Genomic DNA, 23836 nt, shown 5'->3' on the forward strand with positions numbered 1-23836 from the left:
AAAATTAAGTACAAATTCTGATCCAACTTGTTCTATCACAATATATGATAGTTCTTTCGAAGACACTGCAGTTTCAGGAAATGTTTCCGCTTTCCCATAATTGCTAAATTTTTAAATTTTTTTAAGCATTTTTTTTTTAAAAGAAATAAACCATATATTTATTATGTATTTTTTAAAAAGATAGCTTTTAATATCAGAAAATTTACGTAGAATTTGTAGAAGTTTTGTTACTTGAAACTATTTCACCAGAATTTTGACATTGAAAAATTGGGGCTAATTCAAACATTTACAGGGCTAAACCAAACATTGATGGGGTTGGTTGGTATACTTTAGCATTTATTTAATAAGTTATAAGTAAAGTTAGAAGTAATTAATTTAATTAAGTTAATTAAACCTCATCATGCTAGTAACATAATGGTTGTGGTTTATACTTGAATAACTTTTTAGTTTTGTTTCTTTTGTTGAGAAGAAGACAAGTCAACTAAATAATTTTCCAAAAAATCAAATTTTTTTTACAGATTGTTGTACATGGTTTCTTTATTTTACTTTTTAACTTTTTTACTGTGATTGGCAGTGATTGATTGTGTTATGAAAAATAACATAAAAAAAAAATCATGTAAAATATGCATTTTACATTTTTTCTGCCTAAAATACTTCAGAAGATGATCTGCCTCATATACTTCAGAAGATATTGAGCTAGCCATTGCAGAAATTCAAGCAGGTGCTTTAATACATGCGGCTGCATTAATGTATAACATTCCTGTCACTACCCTCTATGACCAGGTATCTGGAAAGTCAGTAACTTAGAAAGTAACAGAAACTTAGCAAAGGGCATCTAACAGCTTTATCTGTTAGTGAAGAGAAATACATTGTATCCTCATTAGAATATGCATCCGATTTCGGTTGACCACTAAATCGAAAAGAGATAAAAGCAATTGTCACCCGATTTTTGAACAGTAGTGAAGGTAGAGTATTTCCCTGATATAGTAATGAGCTAGATAACAACTTTTTAATAGGCTTTGAGAAAAGATGGGTTTCTCAAATATCTTAAAGAACTCCAGAAGTTTTAACAATTTCAAGAGCCAAATATTTTTCTTTGAAAAACGTAAAAAAATAGCAAATAGCATTAAGGTTTACAACCTTTAGACGTCAGTTTCTTTAAACCAACAAAGCAAATTTGGAGAGACATTTTGCGCAATTTCTTTGGGACTAACTTGGCTGAAAGTAAACAAAAAAAATTTAGAATCTGGTTTTAGAGCCTCATGTCTATATCCATTAGATCCATCAAAAACTGGTAAAAAAGTGCTGATGTAGAGAATACAAAAGATAATGGATCATAATTATAATAGCAACAAAGACAATGGCTCATAATCAAAGTAGCAGCTTATTGTGAACTTTGAGCTGATACTCTAACAGCTATAAGCAATTAAAGAAAAAAAAGAAAATCAGTGCAAGCAGAATGTGGCAAGGTTCTCACTGAAAAAATGAGAACCTTGCCACGTTCTGCTTAAGTTACCTTACCTAGTTAAAAAGTTAAGTTGCCTTAACTAGTTTAACTAAGTTAAGTTGCCTTAACTAGTAAAAATAAATTAAAGTATATTTTATTAAAAAAAAAGTATGAGTTTTTAAGTATAATTTTATCCTTGTGTATTTCTTCAAATGCTTTCATTATTTGTCCATCAATATTAGGAATAGCTCTGAAATACATGTTACCTAAAAAAATGTGATTTAAATAAAAACAATATTATCAAGCATTTTTTATTGCACACTTTTGTATGGATTAGTCCCACATGGGGTTATTCCGAACAAGGCATTTTTATGTATCAGGCTCTGCAAATGCAATATGTTTTTGTTTAAAAATGTTTGAAACATTTACTTAAAACTTTACTATTTACACATACAATGTAAAAAAAAAAACTTTTTGCAAAAGCTAAAGAGAAAAAAATTGATAAGCTTAAAACAATATTTTTGATTAGCTCTGTGCTACCTCATTATGAATAACTTCAAATTCACTCTAATTATGAATAACATCAAATTAAAGTCTGGTATAAAATCTCTATTCTATTTTGACTAAAGGTTGGAAACAAAATAGAAATTTTTTATGAAGATGTTTAACCGGTGGAGGCACATCAAGTTTAAATAATGATTTTTATCAAGATAATAATTTTTATTTTTATTTTTTTTGAATTCTGCTACATCTATTAATAATACTTCAAACAAAAAAATTTTGAAAAATTATGTTTTTTAATTGCAAACTAAACACAGGATCCTTATAAGTTGTTTTTTTAGAAACAATCTTATTCATAGAATCAAGCTAATATATTAATAATATAAAATAATAATATATAAATAATAGAATATACAGTCGACTCTCGATACCTCGAATACTTGATATCTCGAACTTTTGAGTATCTCGAACTTTTTTAGCGGTCCCATGGACATAACATACTAGTTTAGGCTAAAATCCTCTCGATATCTCGAACCTTATTATCTCGAACTTTTTGGTATCTCGAACAATATTTTCGGTCCACAGGGCAAATTTCTCTCGTTATCTCGAACTTTTCAACATTTTTTTTTTCAAAAATGTTTTAATAAAATTTAATTTTTTTAAATTCCAATTTTCGAAAAAAAAAATTTTTAATTCGATTTTTAAATTCGATTTTTTTTAAGAATCGAATTTCTGAAAAGTTTTCCTTTAATATATAATTTATTCTTTTTGTCAAACGCAGCAACATGCCGCTTGTTAAACGAAAACTCACGAACAAATCTATAATAGAAAAATGCAAGGCATTAAAAGACCTAGAGACTGGGATGTCTAACAAAGAGGTTGCCAAAAAGTATGGAGTCCCAAAGAACACATTATCAACCTGGATTAAAAATAAAACCAAGTTATTAACCTCACTGGAAAAAAATGGCACAAAATCTAAACGGAAGAAACTTCGTAGTGGTAATTTCAAAAATGTAGAAAGGCCATATACACGTGGTTCGTTGCAAAAAGAAGTCAACAAGTACCAATTGATGGTACCATACTAAAAGAAAAGGCACTAAAATTCGCAGAAGCATTAGGAGAGTTGGATTTTAAAGCATCTGATTGTTGGTTTCATAATTGGAAAGAAAGGTCAGTTAAATTTTGTCAAATCTTGTTCAATTTTAATATAAACAAATAACATGTATCTGTTTATATTTAATTTATTTAGTTTTTTAGATGTGTAATTAAAATTCAATTATTCTGTTCCTATTTTTAGGAACAGCGTCAGCTTTAAAATAATCTCAGGCGAAAGTGCCGCCGTGTCGAATAATATGACTGCTTCGTGGAATGAAACTACACTTCCAACATTGCTTTTGAATTACAAGCTTGAAAACATTTTCAATGATGACGAGTTTGGACTATTTTACCAGTGCCTACCAAACAAAACATACCATTTATCACGAGAAAAATGTTTTGGGGGAAAAAATAGTAAAGTCAGACTAACAGGCATAGCAGCAGGGAGTGCAACGGGAGAAAAATTACCTATGTTTGTTATTGGAAAATCTAAAAACCCACGGTGTTTTAAGCACATAAAACAACTTCCTTGCACATATAAAAATCAGCTAAAAAGTTGGATGACTGGAGACCTTTTTACAGAATGGGTAATGAAACTTGACTCATTTTTTCGTGCTCAAGACAGGAAAGTAGCACTCCTGGTGGATAACTGTTCTGCCCACCCACACATTGAAGGGCTAAGCAACATCAACCTAATATTTTTCCCCCCTAACACCACATCTGTCCTTCAGCCCATGGATCAAGGCGTAATACGAAGTCTTAAAGCTCATTATCGTCACAAAATTGTGCGTTTGTGTATCAATGCTGTCGATAATAACGAACCCATGCCAAAAATTTCTATACTTCTAGCAATGAAAGATCTTGTTTCTTCGTGGAATGCTGTGTCGAAGGAGACTGTCATCAACTGCTTTAAAAAAGCTGGTATCAGCAAAACAAACAAGAGTATTGAAGAAGCTGATGATGATCATTCTTTTAAATTTTTGACAAAAGAAGTTAACCGTTTGCGAGAGTTAGATCCTCGTGCTGTCCAAGAAGATCTCTCAGCGGAATCTTACATTGGTTTAGATTGCGCTGTAGTAACCACCGGTTCACTTGCTACTGATGCTGAAATCATTGCTCAGATTTTAGACCCTAATTTTGAAAACGACGATAATGAAGTTGAAGATAGCGTTGACGAAGCTATTGACGTCGAAGCCCCGCCACGCCCATCTGATATTCAATTAGAAATTGCTTTTGAAACAATTCAAAATGCTTCACTATACAGCTCAAAATATGGAAATGAAATACAATCCCTAGCACTAAAACTTGAGGATTTAATGAAGATGGAAAAGATGGATAATTTAAAGCAATATCACATGACAGATTTTTTCCAAAAGTTGTAGTTTTTGTTGTTAATGATTTTTGTCAGAAAAATAACTTGTTTTAATGAAAGTTGGGCAATTTTATTTATTTTCAACCCTTTTCTTGATATCTCAAACTCTCGATATCTCGAACTTTTTTCCGGTCCCCTTAGTGTTTGAGATATCGAGAGTCGACTGTAATCGAATTTTATTGATATGTTTATATGTTGTATATATATATATATATATATATTTTATAAAGTTCTTTTTGAGTTTGATATTTTTGTTTCTATGTTCATGAGATAGATTAAATAAATAATTTTTGACAAATATTTTTAGTTATATTGGATTCATTGAGTCATATAGAGACCCATATGGTGTCAGAGGAGAATTTGAAGGTAAGCAAAAACACACAACATTAAAAAAATTCAAAATATATAGTACAAAAATAAAAGTTTTTATCTTGATTTTAAAGTTTTAATCTTGATTTTTAAATTTATCTCGATGATGTTAGAGAATAATAAGTCTATAACTAACAAAATAAATAAATATAACTAACAAAATAACTGATAAAAATCTGAAAAATCTTTTTTACAGATTTTTATTGATTATTTTATGAAATGTTTCATGAAAATGAAATGTTTATGACAGAAATCATTTGACAAATATGTTTTAGTATTTTAACTTTTCCATTTCCATTATATATATATAGTGGTATAATCTGTTTATTATATATATATAGTGGTATAATCTGTTTATTATATATATATAGTGGTATAATCTGTTTATTATATATATATAGTGGTATAATCTGTTTATTATATATATATATAGTGGTATAATCTGTTTATTATATATATATAGTGGTATAATCTGTTTATTATATATATATAGTGGTATAATCTGTTTATTATATATATATAGTGGTATAATCTGTTTATTATATATATATAGTGGTATAATCTGTTTATTATATATATATAGTGGTATAATCTGTTTATTATATATATATAGTGGTATAATCTGTTTATTATATATATATAGTGGTATAATCTGTTTATTATATATATATAGTGATATAATCTGTTTATTATATATATATAGTGGTATAATCTGTTTATTATATATATATAGTGGTATAATCTGTTTATTATATATATATAGTGATATAATCTGTTTATTATATATATATAGTGATATAATCTGTTTATTATATATATATAGTGGTATAATCTGTTTATTATATATATATAGTGGTATAATCTGTTTATTATATATATATAGTGGTATAATCTGTTTATTATATATATATAGTGGTATAATCTGTTTATTATATATATATAGTGGTATAATCTGTTTATTATATATATATAGTGGTATAATCTGTTTATTATATATATATAGTGGTATAATCTGTTTATTATATATATATATAGTGGTATAATCTGTTTATTATATATATATAGTGGTATAATCTGTTTATTATATATATATAGTGGTATAATCTGTTTATTATATATATATAGTGGTATAATCTGTTTATTATATATATATAGTGATATAATCTGTTTATTATGGAATTTTTTTTATCAAGGTATTTGGTATTTAGCCAAATAATTTGCAATATTCAGCCAAATACAGAATAGTTAAAGAGATTCAACACACTCAAGAAAATGAGATTTGAATGGACAGCTTTTTCAAGCTGTCCATTCAAATCTCATTTTCTTGAGTGTGTTGAATCAAATTTTAATTTTTATAATTTCAGGATTTGTGTCAATGGTGAATAAAGAAATGAGCAAAAAGTTCGGACAGTTGGTTGAAAGTGCACCATCACTATTAAAGTTGCTACCTTGGCCAGCTGAATATGAAAAAGATGTTTTCCTTAAACCTGATTTTACATCACTGGATGTACTTGTGTTTGCAGGAAGTGGTATTCCTGCTGGCATCAATATACCTAACTGTATGATAATTTTGAAAACTTAAAAATTTATTAAAACTAGTATATTGCTAAGATTTTCTGTAAAAAGTGTGTAGGCGTTTTCACACTTTTTTTAGAGGGAAATAATATCAACCAGTTGTAAAATACATCAGTAAAATTTATGCATTAGAATGAACTTTTATAAATAGCCAGTTAAAATCTAGCAGCAAATACTTATATATAAATTAGCAGGCTTAATTTTTATTGACCAAATTAAAATGCATAAAAATTGTTATTTTTTTATAAAATAATAATTTATGATAATAAACTTAAAAAATATTTTTTTGTTTTAAATTTGTTTACTTATTTTAAAATTTAGGTACTATTATTTTGCTGCGGTGTACTTTTTGTAAATTTAAATTGTTTTGTGATTCAAATGAATGGTCACACCCAGCTAATTTTATCACTTATCTAAACAAAGCGTCACTCGCAGCAACTTTTGAGGTGTTTAATTGATAATAGTAAGAAGGTTTAAAAAGAAATCCAGAATTGATAAATAATGCTTTTATTATGTATTTTGTTGTTGTTTTATCATCTGTTGAGAATTTAAAGAAAATAAAGAATGTAAATTTCAAAGATATACTTTTTTGAGTTTTACTTTCACAAATTGTATGACAGTGATAGATTTTTGGACTATTTAAAATTTTTTTTTTTTCCTCCAAACATTCAGAAAAAACAACAACAAAAGCAATAAACCAAGTCAAGTGTAAAAAAAACTGTAAAATTTTGGTGTGTAAAGTTTTGGGGTGAAGCAAATTAAAATAGTGAATGGTATCAGTGCCAAAATTCTATGTAGAAAGTTTGGTTTTGCATTTTAAATTTTGAAACATGCATTTCAGAGAAGTTTTTTTAATCAAATTTTTTATTAATTAGTTGTTTTTTTAGTTAAGTCTTATTTTAATTACCCATCAGCTTGCGTATTTCACTCATACCCATCAACTTGCATATTTCATTCTTCCCAAATGTAAAGGTATTTTTTTTTTCCAGTTGAAATGAAGCTATTAAAACTGTTTAAATTTAAAGATAAAAAATCTTTTTTTTTTTCGTTAAATTTATTTGAATTTTAATCTTTTTATCGTTCTTTTTCCTTGACATTTTTTATAGCAGAAATAACTAACCCCCCCCCCCTTCCACCCCAAAAAAAAAAAAAGCATTAAAATAATTGAATAAATTTTTTTTTTTAATAATTTTTTTTTAAATGCTCTAATAGATAATGAGAAAAAAAGCACAAAACAGCTAATAACAAGATTAAGTTATTTCCTTAAAGGGATCCCAAAGTGCTGAGACAAGTTGTGTTTATTTTAAAGAGAATGATTAAAAAAATGTTTAGGTAGAATTTTTTTTAAGTAAAACGAAATAATAAATGTATACCAACAAAAACAAACTTTGTTGCTTTATTCGAAGCTCGCCGTCTCCAAAGTAGCAATTCTCTCGGAGTCTTTAAAATATACGTCGCAATCTACAGACTTTATAATTTATTCAAGCGCATTTAATTCCAAAGAGTTTTAGTAAATGACGTCATTGTAGAATTTCGAAAAGAAGTCTTAATAAAATTTTTTGTTGGCAAATTATAGATTTTTTTTTCATTATAGGTTATTAAAGAATTTTTTTAGTTACTTAATTATATAATTTATATAATTATATAAATTATATAAATTATACTTCATTATATAAAAGTTTTTATTTTTAATCATAAATTACTATAGAATTTTTTTAGTTAATTTAAATTATTATTTTTATGTTATTTTTACGAAGTTCGCATTAAAAATAATAAAATATTTCAGACATTTTAAACTTGTTTATTGCTGTAAATCAATTTTGTGTTATATTTATTGTTATTAAATTATTATTATCTTTATAAAGGTTCAGTAAAAAAAATTATTTTGTACTTTTTAACCTTATAAAAGTTTAATTAACAGCATTTAGGGATTGTTGATAAAGTACGTACGCTTGGTTGGGGAGAGGGGTCTGCAAAGAGCGTATATGAGATGGAGGGCATGGGGTCAATTATAAAAGTATGGAGACACTAATGTGAAAAAAATATTATAAAATGTTGGGTAGGTAGGTTAAGAGCATAGATAGTTTTAGGGAGGTGGAGGGTACTCAAAAAAGCTAAAGCAAAATGTGGAATGGGGGAGGGGGGGAAGAAGGGTCGAAATTCAGGCGTACGTACATAATGTACGACCCCATAATTTGCTAAACTTTTTATTGAGTTACATATATTCTCGAAATACTTATTTAATCAAGCGAGATATATTTAATAAAATTTATTCTTTAAAACATGTATTGCTCATTTTATTTTATTTTTAAAGTTAAGTAATTGCTGTTTAAGATTGCAAAAAAAGTGTAGTATTATCGAGTCAATTTTGAAATTAAAATCGTTTAACAAAAAACCTTTTATTGTCAATTTTGCTAGTTTTTTGATAAGAGAAATGTAAAATACTTGCCAAATACGACATAAATTATAATATAAAATATTAAATATAATGTTTTTCAACGCGCGCTTCAACACAACAAAAATTTTAATCGCCATCTGTCTTGAATTATTGCTATAAAACATTATTTATTGCTTTAATTAATAAAAAGCTGTCTGTTTATTCTCTGTAATGCATTAATGATCTTTAAAATAAAATATTTTTTTAACTTTACATAGCCAATATGAACAGAAAAGTTAATGTTTGTTATTACTACTATTATTAATACTGCGATGACGATGTTTATCTCCTTTATTTCAACGCAACAAAGACATTCTTTTTCAAGGGGCATAATTTTACAATATCCATATTTACACAATTGTTCAACGCCAACACTTAAACGGCTTATTTTTGACGTTTTAGCAATATCAAAATTCAAATTTTCATAGCTGATACGATTTTCAACTATTTCGTTTCTTTTATCCATACAGGTTTTTTTTTGTCTTTCTTTGGAGTTGCTGACATTTTAATCGTTTAGTTATCAAATTCCAAATGCAAAATACAAAATTACTTCAATATTTATATGCAAATCATCAAAATTTATCAATTTCCACTAAATTAACATACTTAATAATATTTTCTAACTATAAATTAAAGAATTCAGCTATTATCTCTAATAAATGATGTTGTTTACCAAAATTATTTATTAATTAATAATTTAAAAATTTTTAAAATGTCATTTCGATAGGAGAACAAAAACGTCATAGCAATAAACAGCTCAGATAAACTAAAAAAAAGTTCCCATTATTTACATAAAAAAAAAAAAAGATTCAGAATATATAATAAGGTGATCAATGACTTTTTTTATATATTTATTTTATTTTAGAGTGTAATATAAAAATCTTAATTTTATTTGGTTCTCGCGCTCTTTAAAAAAATATTCTTATGTTTAGCTAACTATAAAATTTATAGGAAAGTCATACGATTGATAATAAATGCCATTTAAAAAAAAAAATAAAACAATGACAAATAATATTAATTCAAAAAAAAATTCTACAATTACGTCAGTTATAAAATATAAAAATCTTAATTTTATTCGGTTCTCGCGCTCTGTAAAAAAATATTCTTATGTTAAGCTTATTATAAAATTTATAGGAAATTCATACAATTGATAATAAACGCTATTTTAAAAAACAAATAAAACAATAACAAATAATATTGATTCAAAAAAAAAAAATTCTACAATGACGTCATTTACTCTTTGGAATTAAATGCGCTTGAATAAATTATAAAGTCTGTAGATTGCGACGTATATTTTAAAGACTCCGAGAGTATTGCTGCAGTGGAGACAGCAAGCTTCGAGTAAAACAACAAAGTTTGTTTTTGTTGGTATGCATTTATTATTTTGTTTTACTTAAAAAAATTCTGCCCAAACATTTTTTTTTTTATCATTCAATTTAAAATAAACACAACTTGTCTCGGCACTTTGGGATTCCTTTAATGTTGTCTAATTTTCAACACAATACGGAAGAAATAATGGAATGATTGGTTTTTATAAACTTGCACAAAACAAACCACTTTTGAATGGTGTTGATATCAAAATTGAAATCTTGTGCCTCTTATAGGTGACAAAATAATACAATATACAGTGCATTGGTGTAATCAATTTTTAGAGTTTCAGATAATTGCAGTTGTATTGAATTACTCCAACTTTGCATTAGCAAATTATAAAATAACTCATAAACACCATTTGCTGTGAAAATATGAAAAAATTGCTTCGAAAAAAATCTCATTTGTATTTATTGACTTTTTATTACTTTAAAAACTTGTTACATTTAAACTATACAAATATATTTTACATCACATCTGTTTCCTTCCTTGACTTGTATCAAATATCGTTGCTGAAAAAAACAACTACTCAAACAAAAAATATAAAAGAATTGGGTTAATAATCTTTAAAGAATCACATGCAGATTTTTAAATTATTGCCTGTGGTTGGTAAAACACATAATTTTTTTTACCTCTCGGTAAGTTGTCTTCACTAGGGTTAAGGAGACTTACCCGCCTCTCTGTTGCCCTCTCCCCCTTTCTCATACATGTATATATAATTCTATGCTTTTGTACATTTAGAATGTTTTTGCTTTTGTTTTTTTATAGTATTTATTATTTTAATTTATTGTTCTTTTGTTGTTTTTTTTATCAACTAATTTATTTAGCAATAGGTGCAGTGAGTGGACAAATATTGCTTGATTTAGTCATAGGTGCAGTGGAGTGTACATACATTTACTATTGTAGCTATAGGCACAGCAGAGTGTATGCTGATTAAGGGTTTTGATTTGGGCAGCCAATCTGTATATTTAAAGAAAATTATTTTTTTTAAATTTTGTAAAACAATTGCTGCTAAACTGAATAAAAAATTAATTATGTTTTTCCCTTGAATATGTTATAATTTTATTGTATGTTATAACTATATGGTATGTGAAGAATATTTTATCAACTAATTTAAAAAGACATTTTTATTTTAGATGATGATATCCGTCAAAATGAAGGTTTTAAAAATGTATCGCTGGGTAATGTATTGCAAGCTCGTTCTAATGAACAAGAAATTACATTTCTCAGTATTCAAGATTGTGTAAGGAACTACAAATTTTTTACATATTTTAAAACTTCTAAATTTTATCGTTTTTTATTTTTTTAGGTTTTAAATTATCAAGTATCAAAATGTATATAAAATACATTTTGATACTTGTTTACTTACTTTATTTTGATTTTAATACTAATTTTTTTTTTGTGTGTGTGCATAAAATCAAAAAATTGTAAACTAACAATTGATCTGTATATGGCAAGTTTTTATGTTATAATACATATTTTTTTAAATTATAAACACTATGAATCCTTAACTACTTAAAAAAGTTTATTGTAAACAAAATGTTTAAAGCAAATTAAAAAGGCAAATGTTTAAAGCAAAGTAAAAAGGCATAATGTTGCCATGACAAAATCAGGTATCATAATAAACGTAAAAAGATATTTTTCCATGACAAAATGAGGCTTAATGCTTATTTTACAAAATGAATTTAAATTATTTTTTATTTAAATTAATTTAAATTAATTTAAACTATTTTTAATATGATTTCATACATAAATTTAAATCTATAAGAATAACATTACATGACATGAAGTTAAATGTATAAAAATAATATTGCATGACATCCATTACATTTGCAGCTAGAATTGGTTTGGCGATTATGACTAATTTGGTTGCTGATTCTGAATTCAAAATTAATTTTGCTTCGTCATGTCTAAACTTTTACCCACATACTACTCCATGTTACTAAAAATGTTTTTTGCACACATAGTTATACTTTCACTCAATTACGAGACAATAAAACAATAGTAAAAATAGTTTATTGTAAATGACAATAAAAATGTTCCATGACTTTGCAAGTCACAAGAAGTGAAGCCAGCAAAAATTGTCCATCAAATGCGGATTGGTTGGTCCTTGATGTTAATATGCTTATAACTGTTTAGTAATACTTTCATAATTTTTTTTTATCAAGTTTTTATATAGTCTGCATGAAAGAAATTTAGGTCATTTTTGTAAAAGTTATGAGCAACAGTCATCAACATTTTTTTATTTCTTGTCTCAAAAGATTACCTGCTATTGCTTAATAATCATTATTCTGGTTTTTTTAAAAGGTTTTAAATGTCTTTTATTGCATCATAAGTTTGTTGCTCCACCTCATTTAAAAAATCTTTGACTCGATATGAGCGACTTCACATAAATTTTAAAAATTTTAATTATTGCCATTGTAATACAATTACTATTGATGATCATCGCTGTTAACAGCAATACTTTGCTTAAAACAGCAATACTTTGCTTAACTTATTTGCATACTAGTTAAAAATTCTATAACCTTTAGGTCCACCTTCCAATGAAAATTATTATATCTGATTAGCAACAAATAAATTTTTAGTGTCATACTCTTTGTTCTTTCTTTAATAAGCAAATTTCTTTAAAATATTTTCAGGCTAAAAATGTAGTTTATAAAAACTGATAATTTTGGTAGTTTTTTATTTACTCACATAGAAATCTTGTCACTACAAGTATTACCTGTCACTACAAGTTTACCTGTCACTAGATGTTTTATCTGTCCCTAGAAGTATTACCTGTCAATGCAAGTTTTACAATGTATATGGAGCAAGCTATTTTTCCATTTAATGTAGGTTCCATAAGTGTCATATAAAAATCATTTTTGTAATGATTTTATGAGAGTCTTAATACATTTGCTGTCTTTAAATGAACAGTAGGCAAAAAAATAAGTTGCACAAGCATTTTTTTTAAGTTTTTTAACTTATCCGTTTCCTTATGTTTTTTTAAAACTGTAAAAAATGTAAATGTACATCAAACTACTATTATGAAGAATTTATATGTATTTGTGCATGATTTTACCAAAGGATTATTGTTTTTAAAAACATTAAAAGCATAAAGGTGTTATATTGAAAGCAAAAAAATAAATGGCACAACAACTTTATTTAGTATTTTTTTGAATTTTTGTGGGAAAAAAAATAAAATTTTGGTAAGTTTAAGTCTAAAATTATATTTACATATGTAACACATAAGATGCATTTCATATGTAACATATAAAATATATTTGTAACATACAAGTTTTGATTAATTGAATAAAATTGATTAATTTATAGCAACACGCGCATTGTAAAACGACATTGGACGATTTCCCAAAGAAACTTAGTTGTGGATTTGGTAAATAGTGGCAAGACTTACAGAGAAGTTAATAAACAGACTGGAAGCCTTTTTTGAACTGTCGGCAACATTATAAAAAAGCATAATTTGAATGGGACTACAATTGATATATCAGGAAGAGGCCATAAAAAAAAAACATCTGCTGCTATTGATAGAAACATTGTTTTTCAAGTGAAGAAAAACAGATTTGAAGCTGCTCAAATCGTGATTTCAGCTTAAACTATCCTAAATAGAATTAGAGAGTAAGGATTTCATGGTTGAGTATGTTGCAAAAAATTCTATTTGACTCTAAGACATATGAAACAAAGATTATTATTTGCAAAAAAGTATGCGGACAAGACTATAAAGTACTGGAAGAAAGTAATTTGGAGTGATGAATCCAAATTTAACCTGATCTCTTCGGATGGACAGCAAAAAGTCTGGCGAAAACAAGGTGAGACATACAAATTAAGTTGCATGAGAGGAACAGTAAAACACAGTGGTGAAAATGTCATGGTGTGGGGATCAATGGCTTGGCGAGGAGCTGGCAAGTTGACTTTCATTGAATCAACTATGATTGCTAGTTCGTATATAGACATTTTAAAGCAAAATTTGAAACCTTCTGCTCATAAATTTAGATTTGGAAACAATTTCATCTTTCAACAGGACAATGACCCAAAACATACTGCCATAGCAACAAAGGAATTTTTTCAAAAAAATAATATTAATGTGATGGAATGGCCTGCCCAGTCCCCTGACCTTAATCAGATTGAGCATTTGTGGTACATTCTAGAACGGAAAATTGGAGATCAAGCTTACAGAAGACAAAATTATCTAAAAGCAGCAATAGTCGAAGCATGGGAGAAAATCACTTCAGAAGAAACCATATCTCTTGTGGAATCGTTGCCTCGATGTCTGCAAGCAGTTATTCTGGCAAAGGGTGGCCCTACTAAATATTGATATACTAATTTTTTTGTCTAAATACTAATTTTTTATGTCTAATTTTGGAATTTTTCTTATTTGTGCCTTTATTTTTTTTGCGAGAAAATATTTGATCAATATAAATACAGTTGATTTTTATACATCATATTAACTTATATTTGACAATTTTTGAATAGGATGCTTGAATATAATGCTATTTTCAAATAATTCATAGTTTTTTCCCTTAAAAATAAAAATCAACTGCCGTTTTTTAATCATTTTACACAGATTTTTTCAAAAAAAAAGTTTGTGCCATTTATTTTTTTGCTTACTGTATGTTCATTATTAGTGTAAGAAAAATAGTTAGCATCATTAAGATGTGCAACTAAAAAAAATCACTAATAAAAGAAATCTAAGTCACAATGTTTTGCTAAAGTTTTATCGGTTGAACATGAAAAAGTGTAAATATGGTTCGTGCTATACATAACATAAATGTGACTCTATTTGAGTGCATAAATAGAATAGAAATAACTAAAGAATTCCAGTAAATTTTTTGCAAATAAAACTTAATACAAAAAAACTTTCTGTAAATGTTTCATAAAGTGCTAAGTTAGGATTTCTCATATATCCAAATCCAGATACGATGATGAAAAAAGAATTTTAAATTCAAAGTCAAAACAAAAAATTTGTTAAAATTGTCAAATTTATCTGGCTAATTTTTTTTTTTTTTTTCCAAGGTTTTGTTGTGCAGTATAATTAAAAAAATGAATTTAAAAATAAAAAATTTTTAAATGTTTTTGTTTTCTCATTTATTCTCAATATTTATAAGATAATAAATAATCTATTAGACTTTATTGAATGTCATATTAAATCTGATTTTATCGTGGAACAACACAAATAAGAAACAACTCTATCTGATTTTTTTACACACTTGTTTTGTTGGAAGTTGATAATAGGTTTGTTTTTAAACCAAAGTTTTTTTGGTATAATGTATTTTTGTTAAAGAGCAGTCGTGACAGTGTCTGAGTGTTTGCTTCAGAAGCGTGATTCAATGCTGCCAGCTCTGACCATACTTTTGACATCAGTAAAGAAGGAGGCAATTCTCTTTCGCTGTGCTCTGTGACAAGATTGTGCAGACTTCTTAGATCAACTTAGCAACCAGATAATAAAAATATATATAAAAAATTTATACAAAGACAATAAACCAAAAAAATCTTGGTCTAAAGTATTATGTATTTTATATTTACTAAAACATAATAATATTAATTCAATATAATAAAATTGTTAGTTTAAGCTTTTTTTGCCACATTGTTTTTAATAGTTGTAATTATCAAATTGTATTTTTTTATATATTTAAGGAACTTTACTCCAAATACAAGTCACAATCTTTTGAAGTTCAAGTAGGTTTGCATGAGCTGTTAGGCCATGGTAGTGGTAAACTTTTTCATCAGGTAAGTTATTTAATAACATATAAGATTGAAAGCATCTTTGTTTTATACATATACATGCAAGTGTTTTTCAGCATGATAATCGTAAATCAATATAGTATAATAAATATATGTTATAATATGTCAATAACATTTACATTTTTTTTTGTTTTTTAAAGAATGTAGATGGCTCATTTAACTTTGATAAAGAGAAAGTGAAACATTTAGAGCTAAATCAACCAGTTAGTAAATTTTATGTTTTTACTGTTTTGTTTTCTTAAACTATAAATATAATTTTTAACAATAGTTGTATATTTGATATTACAGATCACCAAATGGTACTTACCATGTGAAACATGGGACACAAAATTTAGCTCTATGGCATCATCTTATGAGGAATGTCGAGCTGAATGTGTTGGTTTATATCTTTCTCTTGAAAAATCTATTCTTAAGTAAGTAAATATTGTAATTCATGGTTATATTTATTTTATATTTTGTATAATAGTTGTATAATAAAGAATATAAAGTAAATATGACCAAGAACTGTAAGATGGTAAGTTTTTAATTGTGTTTTTAAGGAAGCTTTTTAAATAAAAATAAGTTTTATGGTTTATTTATGAATGAATGGTTTATTATGCTTTTTAGTAAAAAAAGGCTCTTTTTTAAAAACCTTTTTCAAAATATTTTTCAAAATAAATCAAATAGAAAAAGAATTTCCTTTCAAAAGTCCAAACATTTTATTTTTAATAAGATCACACATGCATATGCAGGGCTTGTGATGGAGAATTTCGTCAAGCGTGTTATATCGTACTCATAAAATTAGAATATGTTTTCATTGAGCATGATTATGTGCGCTCGAGATAATGTCGGCGAGCGCGATCATGAAAATTGCTTAAGGTGATGTTCATAAAATGCTTTTTATTTTTTATATCTTTTTTTATTTGTTACATCAAAAAATGTTTGAATTAGTATCACACTCATGAAACTACTTCAACGAAGTAGATTTTTATACTTCCGAACTTCTTGTATATTGTCAGATTGCGATTTTATTTTTAACTGTTTATGTTATAAAAACATAATATCAAACAAAAACGCAACTTCTTATTGATTTAGTATTGAAGTATAATTTAGTGACTTAGTTTTGCTTCGTTGTTTTGATATATGTATTTTAAAATGTTACGCTGTAAACTTAATTAACGGTTAATAGTTTTTATATTTCTTGAAATTTTTTATTCAAATTAATTACTTAACTTTTTTCTAAAATTTCTTTTTTAAATTGCGTTTTTTTATCTTAAAAAAATAACACAAGAATAATTTGAAAATCTTTTTTTTTACAAACTTTTCATTATAAGTTAAATAACAGATTTTCCCCTCAACTTTTGTCAACGGTGTTTCCTCTTCTACATTGTCGAAACTGAATGCAGCTAATTCATCAGTCATGTCTTTATCAGCACTGTCTATTTCATCATCTTCATCAAAAAATTGATTTGTAATCAATGTTGTTGCTGTTGTCATATAGTCAACTGGATCATCATCAACTTGAACCACTCGTCTCTTAATCAAATAAATTTCTTTTGCTTGCTTTTTAATCAGGATTATTTCTTCTTTTGACCAGCTTCCATGGTTTCCTAATATCATAATGCTATCATTTAGAGTGTCGTGATTCATAGATAAATGTTGATCTGATAATATGCTAGTTACTGTGCTAAACATTCACTCCACGCTTGAGTTTGATCCAGAAATTGCGAAGATAATCGATATAACTTTTAATAAATTAGGAAACTTTGACTTTTTGTACAAGAATGTCGACCTCCAAATTTCTCCTGTCTGGCGATTGCGTACCATTGATTCAAAATTGGTTCTTGAATGAATCAAAAAAAGCTTCCTATCTTGGAAAACTAACTTTTCATTAAAATTGGAATGTTCCAATGGTGTTTTAAATTGCGCGGATAAAAAATTTATTTCTTCCAAGCCAAACTATTTAATAAATGTTGACATCGTTACTTTGTTTCTTTTTCAAATGTCCTTGATTGTGAACATTCTAAACAACAGAATCGTTTTAAATTTGAGTTAAAATAAATAATAGTTAATAAAAAACCTATACTATGAACAAAAACTAATTTTAAAAATTACTCTGATATTATTATTTATTTTTATTATTAACGATGTGTGGAATATTACAAACAATAATTCAAATAAATCTTACTTGATATTTTCACAATATTAAAAATACTCTGCAGTTGCAATCTTCTTATAATCGTTTTCTAATTTTCTATTCTTAATTTATTTGCGCATTTTTGTATTCACATTGTGTTTCCACATGCACATTCCATTATTGAAATTAGTGACTATTAACGACTTCAAACTGCTCATCCATTACGTTAGTGCAAAAGAGAACGACTTAGTGCTTTTTATATTTTATATCAGTGCTTTGATAATAGAATATCTTTAATAAAAAATCTTTTTTAAATATTTTATGAAAATAAAAAAATAATCCCGAACTATTGGACGAGCGTTATTTTATACGCTCATTATAAGCTGAACGAGAGTTGTTTATCGCGTCTAGAGCGTTTGAAAATACCGTTTACGGACGCATTTTATGAGCGGAGCGCGATCGCGCTTGCTTCATCACAAACCCTGATATGTATATGGTTTTATATTCATCTTTGTACTGCAGACCAAATCACAGTCAAGTCATACTATATTTTAGATTTTTTTTAAAAAGTATGAGATAAAGTATGAGGTACAGGAAACATGAGATATTTATGTTTGTATTTATTATTATAATTATTATATTTACATATGCTAACATTTCTGGCCATTATATATTGATACAGTAGGACATTTGAAGATGCATTTATGAATAATAATGCGTTGAGTGTTTACACTTAATTCATTGAAGATTGTGGAGTCATAAACATGGCTTGGTAATGCCAATTACAAATACAAATTTCTAAGAGAGTTATAAAAATTTTATAAGAAAAGTTTTTTTGTGAAATTGCTTCACAATTATTGGTAGGTAAATCAACTGTGTTATTATTGTAAGATACAGTTGTGGATATAATTTAAAAGATTGTTTGTGTAATGGAAGACCAAGGAAAACATCTGAAAAATATGTCCTACAATTAACACAAATCAAATGCAAATGTCAAGAAAACTGTTGCTAATATTGCATGGGGTGCAATTTAATGTTAGTTGTAGTACAAATAATATACAATGTGGGGCTTTTCGGCTAAAAGTATAAAGAAACCATTTTTTAGTAAAAATAATAAAAAAACCTAAATCAAAGATTGCAAAGTAGCAGCTTTCTTATATGAAACTAGATCTTTTTGGAAACAATGGTAAACAACACATACAACTTTTAATTAGTGCAGGAAATAACACTTGATGCCAAGTTTTAACTGTAGGGAAGTGTGATGGTTTAGAGAATTTTTTCTGAAATGATTGATTGATTGAGATTAATAAAACTATTACCACTTCTATTTACAAGGACAAAGAAAACAAGTTGTTATCATATGCTGAAGAAACAATGTTGCAGAGTTGCTCATATGCTGAAGAAACAATGCTGCAGAGTTGCTTATATGCTGAAGAAACAATGTTGTAGATTTGGATATTTTATCATATGCGGAAGAAACAATGTTGTTGAGTTGGATATTTTAGCAGAATAATGGCCCCAAACTCAGATACATGTTGTTAAAACAGCAGTTTTCAACAAAACAATGGTTTTCAAAAAAACAGTGGTTTTCTGCTTCAAAATTAAGAGTTTTAAGCTAACCATCTGAATCACCAGATTTAAAACCAACAGAAAACTTATGCGAGACGCTAGATCATTAAATGATCTAGTGGTTTCCATAAGTGTTCTGCTGGTAAATTATTGAGTAAATAATACCAGCAGGTAGATGTACAGCTGTTAATGCTGTAAATGGAATGTATAAAATATTAGCATAAAAGTATAATTTAAATTGATTATTGTGGCAAAAGAAATATTAATCTACATGTATGTTACTAGAACATGTAGATTAATATTTCTTTTGCCACAATGTAACTTTTGCACATAAAATTATAACAATTATAATAGTAAATTTACGAACATAAATAATATTTTTTTTACTATATGATTTTGTTTCCTATATTTAATATAGTAATATTATTTTATATATTTAATGATTTCCAATATTTAATATAGTAATATGTTAGTAATATTATGATTAACATCTCTATGTTTAAAAATCATAAGTTTTTTCAAAAAATAAACTAGACTGACTTGAAACTTTTGTACAAAAATGTAAATGTGTATATGTTACATATATTATTTATTTTGTTAGAGGACATAGAGAAAGTAGTGATGCAATTAAAATCTTATAGTATTTTCTTTTTTTAAAAATGTTGTTATTTACATTTCTTTTAGGATTTTTGGGTTTGAGGAGCAAATCGCTGAAGATATACTATATGTTAACTGGCTAAATATGGTTAGAGCTGGTTTGCTTGGTTTGGAGTTCTACTCACCTGAAAGTAAAAGTTGGAAACAGGTTTTTTCTTTTTATATGTTAATATAAAAATAGTAAATTTAATAACATAAATATTTTTTATCAAATCTTGCTATTTGCTGTTTATTCAACATTAAAAATTTGTTTTATACTTCACACACTTACAATAACTAGTAATAAACATATGACTTTGATGTTCTCAGGTGGTGTGCTGAGCCATACACCTGGAAGTGAACAAACAATATATTAAATGAATTTAAAATTGGCAAAGAAAATGTTAAAGGAGTTCTCAGACTGTCCTATCAACTTTAATTGATTAGAAAAAAAAAAATTTTAAAAACTTTCAAAGCTGTAATGGAAGCTTTGGTATCTCCAGTTTTTTTTTCTTATTAAAATATGCTTTCTTTTGATATAAAATTTATTATTGCTCTGTTCTTTAAGAACATTGAGCACTCTATTTGTAGAATACACTAACATAATTTATATATATATATATATATATATATATATATATATATATATATATATATATATATATATATATATATAAATTATGTTAGTGTATTCTACAAAGTGTATTCTACAGACTTTGTCTTCTTCCCACTGAGTAGGATCTTTAGAGAAGTTTCAGATACTGGAACAGTTCCTTAAAATTGATTGTGCAAAACTGTTCTAGGCCTTGCTTACCAAGAAACACATCAGATTTTATGGTTGGTCTTTTTGATGGATGACCTAAAGCTACTTCTTCCATGACAGCCAGCATCATTGGAATCATTTTGTATTCTAGTGTCAAACAGAGATAATCCAACTAACTCCTCTGATAAGTACCATAGGTGAAGGCCAACCTTCTTACTTGTAGCAGCAGAAATAACTGAATGTTGTTTCATGAATTTGAATTTCAATAGCAGAAGTTGCTTCATGAGTTTGAAGTCTTTCAGCAGTGCCTCAACTGCTAATGGTGCAGTCATCCAGGCTTTGAGGTGAATAATCACGGAAAGGGTAGCCAGATCTTAAATACTGTGTTCTTCAGATGCTGTCATGCTAAACTGGTAGTGGAACAGCCACATTTTGATCACGTAAATAACTCTTGATATCCTTCTCGCCTGATGCATGACCCCAGACATTAGAAATTGCACTCTTCAAAAAGGAAGATCACCAAGAAATATAATTGAAAGCTCAACGAACTCCTTGTAGTCATCTTGTGGCTGTTGATATTCCAAATGTTTTCGTGTTTCAAATTCCAGGATGTTGGAACAAAATGGAGTGATCATGGATTCCACTGTTGGATCTGCAGAGACAATCTGGAAATTTTCAAGACCCATACATTCCCATTATTTTTTGAACCTCTGAAAAATAAATCTTTCTGATCTAGTAGAAGTACCAGTTGTAGTTTTTTCAAATGCAGCCCTTACTATTAGTTCCTTCAGGTGGTGATGATAGGCTAGAAACACAAGATCTTTTTATTGAGTCTCTGCTTAATTAATGAGCATGCATCGGCACGATGACCAGTGTTGATGCTGTTGTGTCAAAACACAATGCTGCGACCTGATCTCCAATACCCCAAGCTTCCAAACAATAACTGTGGATGCTTGTGATTCACCTGTTCCAATTGATAGTTTTGGAATGCCCAATAATTGCTCAACACCAACACTCGAAATCACAACTGGAAGTCGATTGTGTTTATGAAATGTAAAATCTTCCATGAGTTTGCTGTCCCAGTGAACCGTTAAAGGCACACTTGTTGTAAATTCTGATTTGAGATTTTTGGACTTTGTTGTTCGATGACTTGCTCTAGACCTTTGTATTGTGTTCTAATTAATATTGAATGTGTTCACATTGTGCCCAAGACCTGATGCCAATTCACAGAGAACATATGCTGCATTTTAGGATAAGATCTTAATTCTATCTAATGCAGATGTAAGTCCAGGAGACATTATGTTGATTCTAGCTCTTGTAGGCGTTATTAATTTACCACCTCTACTATTGTCTAATTTTTCATTATTATCGATATCTTCTGATGCACTTGATGAAGTTGATGAATCAACCATGTTTGAACATGCTTCCAGTTCTTCTTGTGATAATTTGTGACGCTTCAACTCCTCCTTTCTTTCCTATGCACGTTTTTTTTTCTATGTGTTTCTACTTTATCAGAGGCATCAATTGAACCTGGTCGACCTTTTTGTCTCTGAGTGAAGGAGGAATGCTATTCAGCAATTGAAATCGTTGTTAGCAAAATAGCTATAAAAAACAAAACAATAAATTTACTACAAAAGGAACTTTTACAAAAACTTTTACATTAAAACAACTTTATAAAAACGTACTTTATAAAAAGTTTAGCAATATGAAAAATGTTACTAATGGTCTGTAAAAACGAGCGTTAATTTTAAAATCAACCAATAAAAAGTTTTTACTAGTTGATTTTAATTTTAATGTGCGTTCTGAACACCCCTACTATATGTTACAAGGTAGGAAAGAAAAAGCAAAAAAATTAAAACATAAGTTAGTTGGACAAAAAGATTTGTTAAAAAGGGGCAATATAGAAACAGAAGATGCTGTAATCAACAATGTTTGATGGTATTTTACAAAATTCTTGACCAAAATAAGTACAGCAACTTAGTTGACAATTCAAAAATGATGGATGTCTTGTTTAGTAGCACACACTTGAGTGAAAGTGTTTTTTCTCGTATGAAATTTGCAAAATCTAAAACTAGATTTGTACTGACAGATACTAACTTGCAGAATACTTTAGGAATGACAAATAATCAGTTGCTTATTGAAATTAGAAACAAGAAAAAAATCAGGTTCGCGAGTACCAATAAACTATTATTTGTACTATACCTAATGGGTAGCTAGTATATGTGTGCTTGTTATACATTTTATAAATTAAAAAAATCAATATTTTTTAATAAAATATTTTAAAAAAACTCTGGCTCCCATATAACAGTTTAACTTTGCTAACTTTGGCCTTTATCAAAAAAGTCATGGCCATCCCTGCTGTAAAAGGGTGTTTATAATGGTGTGTAAAGGGTGTTTATAATGGTGTGTACACATATAGTTAATACAAATAGTTATTGTAAACATGGAGTGTATACAAAAGTTTATGTAACATTGATATTTTTCCTCTTTTATTTTCAAATGAGCTGTGTGTGTGTGTGTGTGTGTGTGTGTGTGTGTGTGTGTGTGTGTGTGTATAACTATTAAAATGTTTATTTTAATATTAGTTCTTTAATAAAAAATATGTTGTTTAAAATCAAGTGAATTTGATTTAAAATCAAATATTTTTAAAATATAATTTGTAAAAATATTATATTTTAATGGCATCAATTAAAATATATTTTTTAATTAGTGCCATTAAAATATATATTTTAAATAATTTTAAAAAGTTGGGAAATCAGGGAATTATTTTTATTAAAAATTTTTTTTTTATAATATATGAAAATTAATAGAAAACCAAAAAGTTTAGTTCGGTGTTTTTGAGTTATCAC

At 27.3% G+C, this 23836-nt stretch overlaps 1 protein-coding gene across 1 annotated transcript in view; it reads left to right on the plus strand.

Annotated features, from left to right (window-relative positions):
• LOC100207511 (dipeptidyl peptidase 3) overlaps positions 1-23836 on the plus strand; it is an 80700-nt gene that overhangs the window by 47768 nt on the left and 9096 nt on the right. Inside the window, exons 8-14 of the mRNA XM_065805659.1 lie at positions 4723-4781; positions 6149-6343; positions 11301-11407; positions 15796-15888; positions 16044-16106; positions 16192-16316; positions 20273-20393. Of these exons, the coding sequence (XP_065661731.1) occupies positions 4723-4781; positions 6149-6343; positions 11301-11407; positions 15796-15888; positions 16044-16106; positions 16192-16316; positions 20273-20393 (763 nt within the window). The remainder of the gene's footprint in view (positions 1-4722; positions 4782-6148; positions 6344-11300; positions 11408-15795; positions 15889-16043; positions 16107-16191; positions 16317-20272; positions 20394-23836) is intronic.

The sequence above is a fragment of the Hydra vulgaris genome, chromosome 09 (assembly GCF_038396675.1).
Source record: "Hydra vulgaris chromosome 09, alternate assembly HydraT2T_AEP".
Classification (NCBI taxonomy): Eukaryota; Metazoa; Cnidaria; class Hydrozoa; order Anthoathecata; family Hydridae; genus Hydra; species Hydra vulgaris.